Source organism: Gigantopelta aegis, chromosome 9 (assembly GCF_016097555.1).
Source record: "Gigantopelta aegis isolate Gae_Host chromosome 9, Gae_host_genome, whole genome shotgun sequence".
NCBI classification, from domain to species: domain Eukaryota; kingdom Metazoa; phylum Mollusca; class Gastropoda; order Neomphalida; family Peltospiridae; genus Gigantopelta; species Gigantopelta aegis.
Window position 1 is genome coordinate 44,835,223 of NC_054707.1, and position 13,306 is coordinate 44,848,528.

Below are 13,306 nucleotides of genomic sequence, written 5' to 3' on the forward strand. Positions count from 1 at the left end.
AATGTCTACTTAATCAATAGTTTTACAGAACTATTTACAGTAATAAACCATGTCCATTACAATTTTAGGGGCGACAGGTAATATTCCACAATACCAGTATGTATTTTTGTGTCTAGACAGCGTCAATTAATTGGCTCGTCTGGTTACCAATCAAATACACACCTGCCAATCAAGAATCACAGGTAGAAGCAACTAACAGCATAGACCAATTAACTAAGAAAACACTCCGTGTATCATTTCAGTACGTAGGTTAATGCATGGGCAAAACATTGTTAATTGTTTCGACTTGCTGTGTAGCCACTTTGTCAATGGTATTTTATTTTGTATTGAAAAATAATATATGTATAGTACTGGATATACTTATTGCTGGCTTACTGGGATGTGTTTTATTACAGAACATTGCAATGTATGACTATTTATCATCCCGCAAAAACCAGGTAGATTGTGTTTCTCTAGTTCTAAGGCTCATTCCTGACGTTACGCGTTAAGTATGACGTAACCACCAGCTCGCCAGAGGGCGTACTCACTGAGATGGTACAAAATGGCTCCGCCCATTATATATAACAGCCGTCACATTTAACCGTTTTATTAATTAACTATACGATTATACGTGTTGATATTAAGCAATAATATTCATTATATATCGTTGAATATGCATACCAGGCCAAATGCCTTAGGTGGCCTCTCCTTTAAGGACCACACAGCTATTGAGAGAGGAAACACGCTGTCGCCGCTTCATGGGCTACTCTTTTCGATTAGCAGCATGGGATCTTTTATATTCACTATTCCACAGACAGGGTAGTACATACCACGGCCTTTGATATACCAGTCGTGGTGCACTGGCTCAAATGAGAAATATCCCAATGGGCCCACCGACGGGAATCGATCCCACACCGACCACGCATCGAGTGAGCGCCTTTCCACTTTGCTATGATCCGCCCCATGAATGAATGAAGGAAGGAAGAAATCAAAGCGGATGCAGGTGTTGCTTTCTGAAAGGAATCATTTAATGTGAGACCAAATTTTTTTTTATAATAATAAATAAATAAATAACACAAACAAACAAATAAATACAAAACAAAGAAGACAAAACCTATATAAAACATATTATGTGGCAGAGAAAAGTAGGCAATATTTATAAAATAACGTTTTGTTGTATACTCTTCAAAAAAAGAAACGCAAAAGGGTACAAATGGGTTATAACTCCGATTTTATGTTTCCTACCGGTTCATGCTTTGTGAATATAAGGTCATTGCATGTCCCAAACACATTCCCACGGTTACATTCGATAAAACGCAGCTACTGTACAATAAAGTTCCAAAATGTGAATATTCGCAAAAACGCAGCCACGTGCAAACCATGTCACCACTGCACGTGCGTTGTCTGCACGTGCAACATGAACACCGACAGTATAAAAGTGCAGGGTGTTTGCTTGCCTGGCCTCTGTATCTGGCCGACAGTTGACAATCCAGGACATGCCACGTCTCAGTGAACCGCAGAGAAACAATGCCATCGGCCGACTAGACGCAGGCGAATCCAGAACGGCCGTTGCCAGGGCATTCCATGTGTCCCCAAGCACCATCTCCAGACTGTGGGACCGTTACCAGCAACATGGATCAACACGTGACCTCCCTAGATCCGGTCGACCACGGGTCACTACCCCCCGGGCAGGACCGCTACATCCGGGTACGCCACCTTCGGGAACGATTGACTACTGCCACCTCCACAGCCGCAGCAATACCAGGTTTGCGCAGGATATCCGACCAGACCGTACGGAACCGCCTACGTGAGGTAGGAATTCGTGCCAGACGTCCAGTTCGAGGTGTCATCTTAACACCACAACATCGTCGACTCCGACTGCAGTGGTGCCAGATTCATCGACAATGGCCTCAACTGCGATGGAGACAGGTGTGGTTCAGTGACGAGTCCCGATTTCTGCTCCGACGTCATGATGGAAGATGTCGCGTGTATAGGCGTCGTGGTGAACGTTATGCGGCAAACTGCGTGCAGGAAGTGGACAGATTCGGCGGGGGTAGTGTCATGGTGTGGGCAGCCATCTCACACACTGGCAGAACTGACCTGGTCCACGTGCAGGGCAACCTGAATACACAGGGCTACACTGACCAGATCCTCCGGCCACACATCGTTCCAGTTATGGCCAACGCCAACGCAGTGTTCCAACATGACAACGCCAGGCCTCACACAGCACGTCTCACAACGGCTTTCCTACAGAACAACAACATTAATGTCCTTCCTTGGCCATCGATATCACCGGATTTGAACCCAATTGAGCATCTATGGGACGAGTTGGACCGACGCCTCCGACAGCGACAACCACAGCCCCAGACCCTGTCCGAGCTGGCAGCAGCCTTGCAGGCCGAGTGGGCCACCATCCCCCGGGACGTCATCCGTACTCTGGTTGCTTCAATGGGCAGGCGGTGCCAGGCAGTTGTCAACACACGCGGAGGCCACACCCGGTATTGACTCCAGATGACCTTGACCTTGGTGGTGTGTCCTATCACTTACTCACAATGGACTAGAGTGAATTGTGAACAATCCTGCAACATTTGGTAATTATCGGACTCACCATTCAATAATTAAATCAATTCTCCAAATGTTACGACAATGTGGTTTTGCGTTTCTTCTTTTGAAGAGTATATATACACAGTTACTGGTATCGTTAAAACTAATTTAGATTTATTACGAATTGAAAAGTATACGTTATTTTGCTAACAGGTGCTAACAGGTGAGCTGTCTTCTCGTCGGAGGGAAGAATTAATAATTTCAACAACATCAAACAAAAATAATTAAACGACATTTCCACCAAAGCAAAGTAATGTGTGTATGGAATAACAAATTGGACTCTCTCTTTATTAATAATAATCATTAGAGTGATAGTTATTATTTCTATTTTCGATTTATTTTATATAGCCTATTGCCCATGGCGGAAGATGCTTGTATGGACTATTTTGAAGATAGAAATCGATTCCGTTTTAATATTATCGACAATATGTTGCTAGATAAGTATAAAACAATGTTCAATGTTAGCTTTGCATACAGAGTGAACATTTCGTAGTCAGGTAAGTGGCAGTTATACTGTTTAAAAAATATAATGCCCCAATCTACGAGCTAAAATAAAATTAAAAAATAAAACGTAATAATAACTGAACAGTATCAACATGTATATTTAACGTATGTAGCAAAATGAAGTTCAAACTTAAAAATATACAAACATTGAAATATTAACATGCATATTTAAGTTGTACGTTACGGTTACGGTTCCTTAGTTAAACGACGCAAGTGCACATTGATGAATGAACAATTGGCTATTGGATGTTTCTGAATCAGTCTTGACAGAGAACACGATATATTTTTTATGTTAGCAGCATGTGATCTTGCATATTTACCTACGTAAAGGACAGCACATACCACAGGCTTTGGTATACCTCTTCAAAAAAGTTGGGAAACTCAAATAAGAAGCCTTTAAACAATGAACGGAAAAAAAAGTTTTATTGAACGACGCACTCAACACATTTTATTTACGGTTATATGGCGTCAGAAATATGGTTAAGGACCACACAGATTTTGAGAGGAAACCCGCTGTCGCCACTACATGGGCTACTCTTTCCGATTAGCAGCAAGGGATCTATTATTTGCGCTTCCAACAGGCAGGATGGCACAAACCATGGCCTTTGTTGAACCAGTTATGGATCACTGGTCGGTGCAAGTGGTTTACACCTACCCATCGAGCCTTGCTTTGAGGTGGATGGAACTTGGAATACCAAATTAGAAGTTAAGTCTGGAATCTAAACCAAAAAAAGAACCTATATTCTACTCATGGCTGGAAAAATTAAAAGCCCCAAATAAACTGTCATTTGAGCAATTTTAACAGGCTGCTAAAATAAAATACGTCGGACTATTTAAAAAACAAAAAAAAACTACCAAAAACCCCCCCATAACATTTTGAACTGGAGCCGAAAAAAAAGAAAGATACAGGAGTGAACTTAGACTTTTAAAATGTGTGTTTGTGTGTGTGTGTCTGTGTGTGTGTGTGTGTGTGTGTGTGTGTGTGTGTGTGCGTGCGTGCGTGTGTGTGTGCGTGCGTGTGCGTGTGTGTGTGTGTGCGTGTGCGTGTGTGTGTGCGTGCGTGTGTGTGTGAGGGTATGTTTGGGGTGGTGGTGGTGTACTATTAATGTAATGTAATGGGTGGCGTTGATAATATAAACAAGGCTTCTCACTTTATACAAAGACAAAATGATTACATGTGGGCTTCAGGAGATATAATCAAATGCAAGTCTCCTTGTAACTGGAAGGTGGCGGGACGTAGTCCAGTGGTAAAGCGCTCGCTATTTGCGCAGTCGGTCTAGGATCGACCCCCATCGGTGGGCCCATTGGACAATTTCTCGTTCCAGCCAGTGACCCACAACTGGTATATCAAAGGCCGTGGTATGTACTACCCTGTGTGTGTGATGGTGCATATAAAAGATCCCTTGCTGCTAATCGAAAAGAGTAGCCCATGAAGCGGCGATGGCGGGTTTCCTCTCTCAATAGCTGTGTGGTCATTAGCCATATGTCTGACGCCATATAACCGTAACTATGTGTTCGGTGCGTCGTTAAATAAAACATTTCCTTCTTCTTCTTCCTTGTAACTGGAGGAAGAGGACTCTGTTAAGTTATGACAAGATGTGTGCGCGATTACGATACTAGGTGGATGACACGCACTACTTTGCTATACCACCGGCGGTGCTTTGAAAGGCCATCGTTTGAGAGTATCTGTGTGTTTCCGCGAACACGCCATGACTGTATCGTTTCAACAGAACGATGCAGGCTGTAGCGCACTAAAAGCTGCATTATCATATACTGTTCACAATAAGCAGAGGATAATCAAATATAACATTAAATAATGGAGATTGATCATTATATATTTTAATAGGAATTACTGCAAAATCACAAATGCGTTATCAGACAATGAGTTAACGTGAAATGTTCACGTCTGCGTAGTTTGACATGGTCAGATGGAACACACATTGATGGCCGTGGCAGAGAGGATGAATTTGACTCTTTTACCTCCATAACTGATCGCCATCGAAAATGGCCATGAGCTTAAATGTTGACCTCGGCGTAACGCTTATTGGGATCTCGCCAAACCCGGTGTAGCAGTACATTTGCACTCTCCAGTAATATGCACGTCTCAGTCATTATTATACGTATAATTTGAACTACTCTTGAATTATTTGCACTCCCCTAGTTATTATTATACATATAATATGCACTTTCCACTACTATGTTTAAAAACTGAATACATTAATTGTCTCTTAAAAGAACTTTGGACTGATAATAATTCAGTGTTATTCAGTGAATACAATCCATATTCATTATTAGTCCCCTATTGTTCCAACCGGAGAGAGTTATAGCTGCCTTCTCCGTTTGCCTATCTGTGTGTTCGTTCGTCTGTCCCACATAAAGGTTTTTGGAAAAACATTTCACAATGTCTCGATATTTTGATGATGATAACTAGTTTAACGTGCCCATATATATACCACTAGGGTTTCGAACATGCCCATCCCGAGTCCGACCTCCGATAAGATCGGTGGCCTGACTTGAGATGGAGGGGGGGGGGGGGGGGGGGGGGGGGGGGGGAGGTGAAAATGGGCAGAATTTTGAAAATAGCAATTAGTAAAAAAGTTAATAGAATAAATAAATAAAATAAAAAGGTTACAAGCCAAAAATAAAAAAGAATTGACTGCTCGGCCGAATATTTATATAATTTGGAGCATTTTAGAAGGACAGTCCAAAATTAAATAAGAGAAAGAAGAGAGGATCGGACTATTTAATAAAATTTTGAACGCAGATCTAAAAATTTAAAGTCCGATCGATATGCACACGCGAGTGGCCTCGTTAAGGCCATTTGGGTGCACAGCTTAAAGGGACGAGATGGGTTGCATCCCGTCAAGAAAACCCCTAGATTGACAGTCGATAGATGTTGAAGGTGTAGGGCTGTGTTGAAATACAGATCTTGAGAAGCCGGATCCGTCTGAACGAGAGAGAGTATCAGACTAGAGTATAGTCCAGTCGTCATGGGTTGGTATAGTGGTGCGGACGGGCCGACTCCGGAGGATACGAGATGGTATCACCATAAAGCAAGGTAAAGTCTAGAAAAAGAGTAGTAGGGGCCGACCCCGCTTCCTATTTCTTCTTAGAGTGGGGCGGTCAATCTTCCAGTGCTGCTAGGAGCTAGGACAGGCTCGGACATGTAGAGACTAAACGCGAACAACCGTGGCGTTCTGCAGAATGGCCGTCATACGAGTCACGAAAAAAAACCCAAGTCGACAGACAGACGAATAGATGACGTGGAGGCAAGGAATCTCGCTAAAAAAGAATCCAACCTGGTGGTGCAGGCTGTCGAAACGAGAAGCGTTCCAGAGTTCAACCAGTTCCAATGGCCGCATACATCCCAGTAGAAAACTTCATTTCACTGATAAAAACAACGAAATGAAGGACCCCCAAGTCGAGCACACGAAAGCACGTGCAGTGTGCACAAGCGAAACAAACACGTCTTACCGCGTGGAGCTCCAGACTGGGAATGTCGATATTTTGAGCTGATTTTTTAAAAATCTAATTTGATCATATACCATTACAGACCAAGTTTGACTTTCATGACGATTTACACATTTTGAACCGATTACGGCTCTTGAACATAGATGATACAAACAGTTGTTTTCCGGACTTGTTTCTCCCCAATGCTTCAATATACTAAGCTGAAATTTTGCGTATTCCTTATATTGTACCATTACAGATAAAGTTTGACTTTCGTCTCGATTTACATATGCCCTTTGAATTTTGGCCAACGAAAATTAGTTTTCGGGACATTGTTTTTTGCAGTGCCTCGATATATTGAGCTAAATTGTTGCATATAGATATATCCCGTACTATTACATATGACATTTGACAGTTGTGGCAATTTATCAATTTTTTTTAACAGTAAAGTTTGTTTTATTTAACGACGCCGCTAGAACACATTGATTTTTTTTATCTTATCATCGGCTATTGGACGTCAAACATATGGTCATTCTGACACTGTTTTTAGAGAAAACCCGCTGTCGCCACATAGGCTACTCTTTTCACGACAGGCCTTTGTTGAACCAGTTATGGATCACTGGTCGGTGCAAGTGGTTTACACCTACCCATTGAGCCTTGCGGAGCACTCACTCAGGGTTTGGAGTCGGTATCTCGATAAAAAATCCCATGCCTCGACTGGGATCCGAACCCAGTACCTACCAGCCAGTAGACCGATGGCCTGCCACGACGCCACCGAGGCCGGTTTTTTTTTTTTTTAACAGAGCCTTACACCTCCTTACAGCGATATTACATAATCACAGATGTCGGCCGTAGCATATTGGTAGAACACACACACACGCACGCACACACACACACACACACACACACACACACACACATACGCGCACGCACGCACGCACGTGCGCACACATCCATTTGCCATCCTTGATCTGGTTGCGAGCCAATAGTTTTGCATGATATCCGAGATACCGATATCGGCTAAATCTGTAGATGTGTATGGCTTTTGAAAATAAGTCTTTAATCATCCAGTTAAAGGGTTAACTAAGTCTGCTATTGTTATGATATTTTGTAACTGAATGAAGCAGCAATCGCGTATATCTTTAACCAAGGAATGATTAGATTGACAATGAAGTATTAAATAATGCAAACCTTTGAATTTACGATTTATTTTGTTACACAAGGTTTTCACCAGAAGATAAAACATTTTATAACCACGATAGAACATATTTCTCTACAAAGTTCCAACAATGTTTTTTCACAATCGGAAGACATGACTTAACCAGAAATAATTAATGTTTTCGTCTGACAATATAATTTTCATATATAGATCGTCACAGAAAATTAACTTCAGAATACTGATTGCCACAATACTGTTAATGTTTTCACCATACTTTGATTACTGATTGTCACCATACTACAGTTGTAATATACAAAGTTCCAGCAAAATGCATACCAACATAAGTAAATGGTGCAGATTCACTGACTCTTTCAAATTGTCACGGGGATCCTATAATACCCGTAACTGAATGAAACACGATTATCAAAATATCTCTCCTAACTCTATATCTATTAGATCTCTCTGTAACGGGCGGTTATACCCTAGTGTGGCTCGTCTAGGTATGATCAGAGATACGATCTTATATAAAGTATATGTAATATAGCACGTTTAGTTCACTAGAAAACACAACAAAAACACAATACACTTTGGAATCTGTATTAACCTACGCTGACAAATGTACTGACGCAGTAGTTAATTAACAACAACACATAATAACAACCCAGAACTGATCACTTAATTAGTTAATCTCTAGGTGTCTAGTTTACACAATATGCTAATCACTTCACCGTGACACAACACCCACATGTGTGATAATTGAAAAACGCTTCCAGGGGAACGTAATTAATAAAGGAATTACAACTCTATTCCTAACTGGTTAATTTTTAATTAACCCTTACTACTCATTCAGTAACGTGTGATAATTGAGAAACGCTTCCAGGGGTACTTAATTAATAAAGGAATTACAACTCTATTCCTAACTGGTTAATTTTTAATTAACCCTTACTACTCATTCAGTAACGTGTGATAATTGAGAAACGCTTCCAGGGGAACTTAATTAATAAAGGAATTACAACTCTATTCCTAACTGGTTAATTTTTAATTAACCCTTACTACTCATTCAGTAACCTTGTAACACAGAATTAATACTGGTACCTATCACAATAAAGACAATAACCTACAGTTTACCTAGGTCCTCTAGGATGACTGGCTAAGCTTTAATAATTATTTAGACAGTGAACCTACAGCTTACTGAGTGAGATGACCGGCAGCACCGTCTAAATAATATTGGTATAATACAGTATTAAAATATTTAAAGTCACATCAATCACATCAAGGTTATACACAGAGCAGAACATATATAATTACCAGTCCGGACGGACAGCGATCCCTGGAAGCCTTCCTATGTTTCTGCCTGATATCTCTAAAACCCTAGCTATTTATCATAAAAATCCGAATATCGCCTGGGGGTACATCGCGGCCCTCCCCCTATCAAGTGATATTTCCACAACGACCACGCCGGCATATTTTCTCTTAGATGACCAGACTCACTGACGCCTAGTCGCCAAAATCACGGTTGTAAAAACTGCACTCGCGGAGGTATTATGTAACTACTGGCCACCTGGGCTTAAGTGCATATTGGAACTGCACACGGCCCTCTAAAACAATTAATATCGCCACAGGCGAAAACAAAATTAAGAGCATGTTCCGTCACAGGTAAAGATGACATTTTCTGAACAAATGGTCTTGGTTGCTTACTTTTGCGTTAAAATTTTATGTCGACATTACTTCTTCTTTTTTTTAAATATTATTAAATAGTCCGATCCTCTCTTCTTTCTCTTATTTAATTTTGGACAGTCGTTATAAAATGCTCCAAATTATATAAATATTCGGCCGAGCAGTCAATTATTTATTTTGTTTGGCTTGTAACCTTTTTATTTTTTTTATTTATTCTATTAACTTTTTTTACTAATTGCTATTTTCTAAATTCTGCCCATTTTCAACCCAAGTTGTTCCGATTGTAACTAAATGAAAAGTAAAGACGGGCATGGCCGATGTGTTCTGATTGAACCTACGAATACATTTACGTGGCCGAAGTTTTCCAAATACATAATCAAAACCGGCCAAGGCATTTCCATTCCCAGTCTGGAGCTCGACGCGGTAAGACGTATTTGTTTCGCTTGTGCATACTGCATGTGTTTTCGTGTGCTCGACTTAGGAAACCAGCATTTTGTTTTGTTTTTGTCAGCGAAATGGAGTTTTTTACTGGGATTCATGCGGCCATTGGAACTGATTGAACGCTGGAACGCTTCTCGTTTCGACAGCCTGCACCACTAGGTTGGATTATTTTTTAGCGAGATTTCTTGCCTCCACGTCATTTCTCCTGCTGACTATGTCGACCTGTGTTTCCGTGACTCGTATGACGGCCATTGTGCGCGTTTAGTATCTACATGTTCGAGCCTTTCCTATCAGCACTGGAAGATTGACCGCCCCACTCTAAGAAGAAATGGGAAGCGGGGTCGGCCCCTACTACTCTTTTCTAGACTTTACTTTGTTTTATATCGATACCATCTCGTATCCTCCGGAGTCGGGCCCGTCCGCACCTCTATACCAACTTATGACGACTGGACTATACCCTAGTCTGATACTCCCTCTCGTTCAGACGGATCCGGCTTCTCAGGATCTGTATTTCAGCACAGCACTACACCTCCAACGTCTAATAGTAGTATAAGGGCCTACCTGGGGGTATGACCTACTTTTCCGTGATCACGTGCCCTTGGTGTGCAGGTGTGTGACCTTGGCGCGACTTTGGCATACTTGGTGTGCAGGTGTGTGACCTTGGAGTCACATTGGGGCAGGGGTGAGACATTGGCATACTTGGTGCAGGTGTGCGACCTTGGTAGGAGACAATGGCCTTGGTGCAGGTGTGCGACCTTGGTAGGAGACAATGACCTTGGAAAGGCCTTGGCCTACTTGGACTGGTACCGCTGTCCTTGGACTGACCTTGAGATGCACCCCTCAGCGTATAAAAAGGGTGTTTTCTTGCCTTCATTGTATAACGTCTATTGCGTTGTTGTTTTTGTGTTCACAGTGGACACACACGTGGGCGTTTTTATCACATTGCCTTTTGTTTTTTATCCTAGTTGACTTCAACACCAAACGTAATCAATAGCCATAAAAACCATTTCTTGTAAAACAATAAGTAACAAAAAACTAAAACAAACCGCTTCAGATGTTTGCAGACGGTACGACCACATTTTGTGTATGCGTGTGTGTTATATCTGTTGTATCTGTAAAAATATCCTTCACAGGTGAATTTGAAAGGATAGTCTGGCAACCTCGAGCCCTACCACTATTTGTTAAACTGTGCCGAGCCTGGTGATTATATGCAAATTATGAAAAGAACATACTCTGGAGAAAGTCACAGGACGTTGTAGGTGGAAAACGGTATATAAGTAAAATAGTTTTTAAAAATTCGTCAGTTGAGGTAGAAGCTTCAGAGAAGCAACACGTCAGATCAGTACAAGTTGTATGTACCCGACGTGGATCAGTGGACCCGTTTCTACAAGCTGCAAGCACAAGGCAAACTTCAGTCTCACTACGAAATTCAGCTAGGCGGGAAAAGTCAGCTCAGGGTGGATCGATGTCTAGAACTCTACGATCCCACGTGGAAAAAAGAAAAAGAGGAACAGAACAAGCCCCCGGCACCCAATGTGGTTATGGTTTTCCCCACACAACAGGTGGTAGAGCAAGCCAAGGCCTATCTAAAACGGAAACAACAAGAACAACAACTTGGTACGGGTTGGAAAGGCCTATGAAACGGCAGAAGCATTTCTAAAAAGACTATAAAAGGGGCGTGACAGTTTCAACATCGCCAGTTCACGTCGAGCACTTCAACAGTCAACATTATTAATCAGAATTGGTTTATTCATGAACATGTCATGAACAGCAGATCGTCTCTGCATTGGACGACCTTCCATTCAACTCAACGTCAGGATCCTATGACTCCAGCTCCTATAGCTCCGGCTCCTAGGGCTTCTATAGCTTCTATGGCTCCTATAGCTCTGGTTCCTATGGCTCCTATAGCTCCTATAGTTCCGGCTCCGATAGTTCCGGCTCCTATAGCTCCGGCTCTTATGTTTACTATAGCTATGGCTCCTATAACTCTTATAGCTCCAGCTCCTATGACTCCTATATCTCCTATGACTCCTATAGTTCATTTGGTCCGGGTCCTATAGCTCCTATAGCTCCGGCTCCTGTGGCTCCTGCTCCTAGGCCTCCTGCTCCGGCTCCTAGGGCTCCTGCTCCGGCTCCTAGGGCTCCTGCTAATGCTCGCATCGCTCTTATGACTCCTGCTGCGGCGCCTTGGGCTCCTGCTCATATAGCTCCTGCACCGGCTCCTATGGCTCCTGCTTTCCTAATCCATCCCTTCACCATGATCGTGTCGGGATCCACGTCGTGTAGAAAGAGTTATTTGGTGTACACATTGTTGAGGGACGGTATAATCCACCCGCCCGCCCCAACGCATCATCTGGCTCTACACACGATGGCAACCCCTCTACGACATCATTGGGGCAACCGTTCGAGTGAAATTTGTTCACGGCATACCCGAGAATTTGGAAAAGGATCGTTATTTGGATCCCAGAGTCAAAAATTTCATTGTGTTGGACGACCTGATGTGTATACCTTAGCTAATACTTCACTATGCCTGTTCATAATTTCGTCAAACGACGCATATTTCAATCAAGCTACCACTCGTTTTGCCTCACCTACTAACAAAGTCATAGCGACATGTGTCCTTTCAATGTCTGTGTAACCTGGCTAATCCAATTCCGGTTCAATACGTTCTCTCCACTGGTCAAACAGTTCTTGTTTCTTCGACGTAATTGCCTTCATTAAATGTTCTAACTGTTCACTAGGTATTCCTGTGTTCCTGTATTGGTGGATCAAAAAGCTTCCTTTAAACTTTCTGCTAATTGTTCTTCAGTTATACTTTTCGCCGACTTTGATGATCTTTTATCTGATTCATGCTCACTACGTTTTGACCCACCTCTTTTCTACAATTTTGCTTCTAATCTCTGTACTCGAACAGAAAAGAAAACATACGCATCTCTGTAACCCATCTCGGCTTCTTTTTCTTTAACAATCTCATGTGAATTCATCGATTCAATTCTATCACAATAATCAGGATGATATTCTATTTGCACTTGCACTTGCACTTGCACGTGTGTGTGTGTGTGTGTGTGTGTGTGTGTGTGTGTGTGTGTGTGTGTGTGTTTAGTGTGTATGTCTGTGTGTGTGTGTGTGTGTGTGTGTGTGTGTTTAGTGTGTATGTCTGTCTGTGTGTGTGTGTGTGTGTCTGTGTGTGTGTGTGTTTAGTGTGTATGTCTGTGTGTGTGTGTGTGTGTGTGTGTGTGTGTGTGTTTGTGTGTGTGTGTGTGTATGTGTGTGTGTGTTTGTGTGTGTGTGTGTGTGTGTGTTTAGTGTGTATGTCTGTGTGAGTGTGTGTGTGTGTGTGTGTGTGTGTGTGTGTGTGTGTGTGTGTGTGTATATGTGTGTGAGTGTGCGTGTGTGTATAAACAATATATTTGATCGTTGTCAAAGAATAATCCTTGCAAAACCCTGACGTCTCGTTTTTAACATGTTGGTCAAACTCAAGCTCGTGTGCAA

The 13,306-nt window shown here is 42.1% G+C and overlaps 1 protein-coding gene across 1 annotated transcript in view; it reads left to right on the top strand.

Annotated features, from left to right (window-relative positions):
* LOC121381595 overlaps positions 1-13,306 on the top strand; it is a 48,527-nt gene that overhangs the window by 2,873 nt on the left and 32,348 nt on the right. Inside the window, exons 2-4 of the mRNA XM_041510931.1 lie at positions 10,424-10,535; positions 11,119-11,218; positions 11,810-12,115. Of these exons, the coding sequence (XP_041366865.1) occupies positions 10,424-10,535; positions 11,119-11,218; positions 11,810-12,115 (518 nt within the window). The remainder of the gene's footprint in view (positions 1-10,423; positions 10,536-11,118; positions 11,219-11,809; positions 12,116-13,306) is intronic.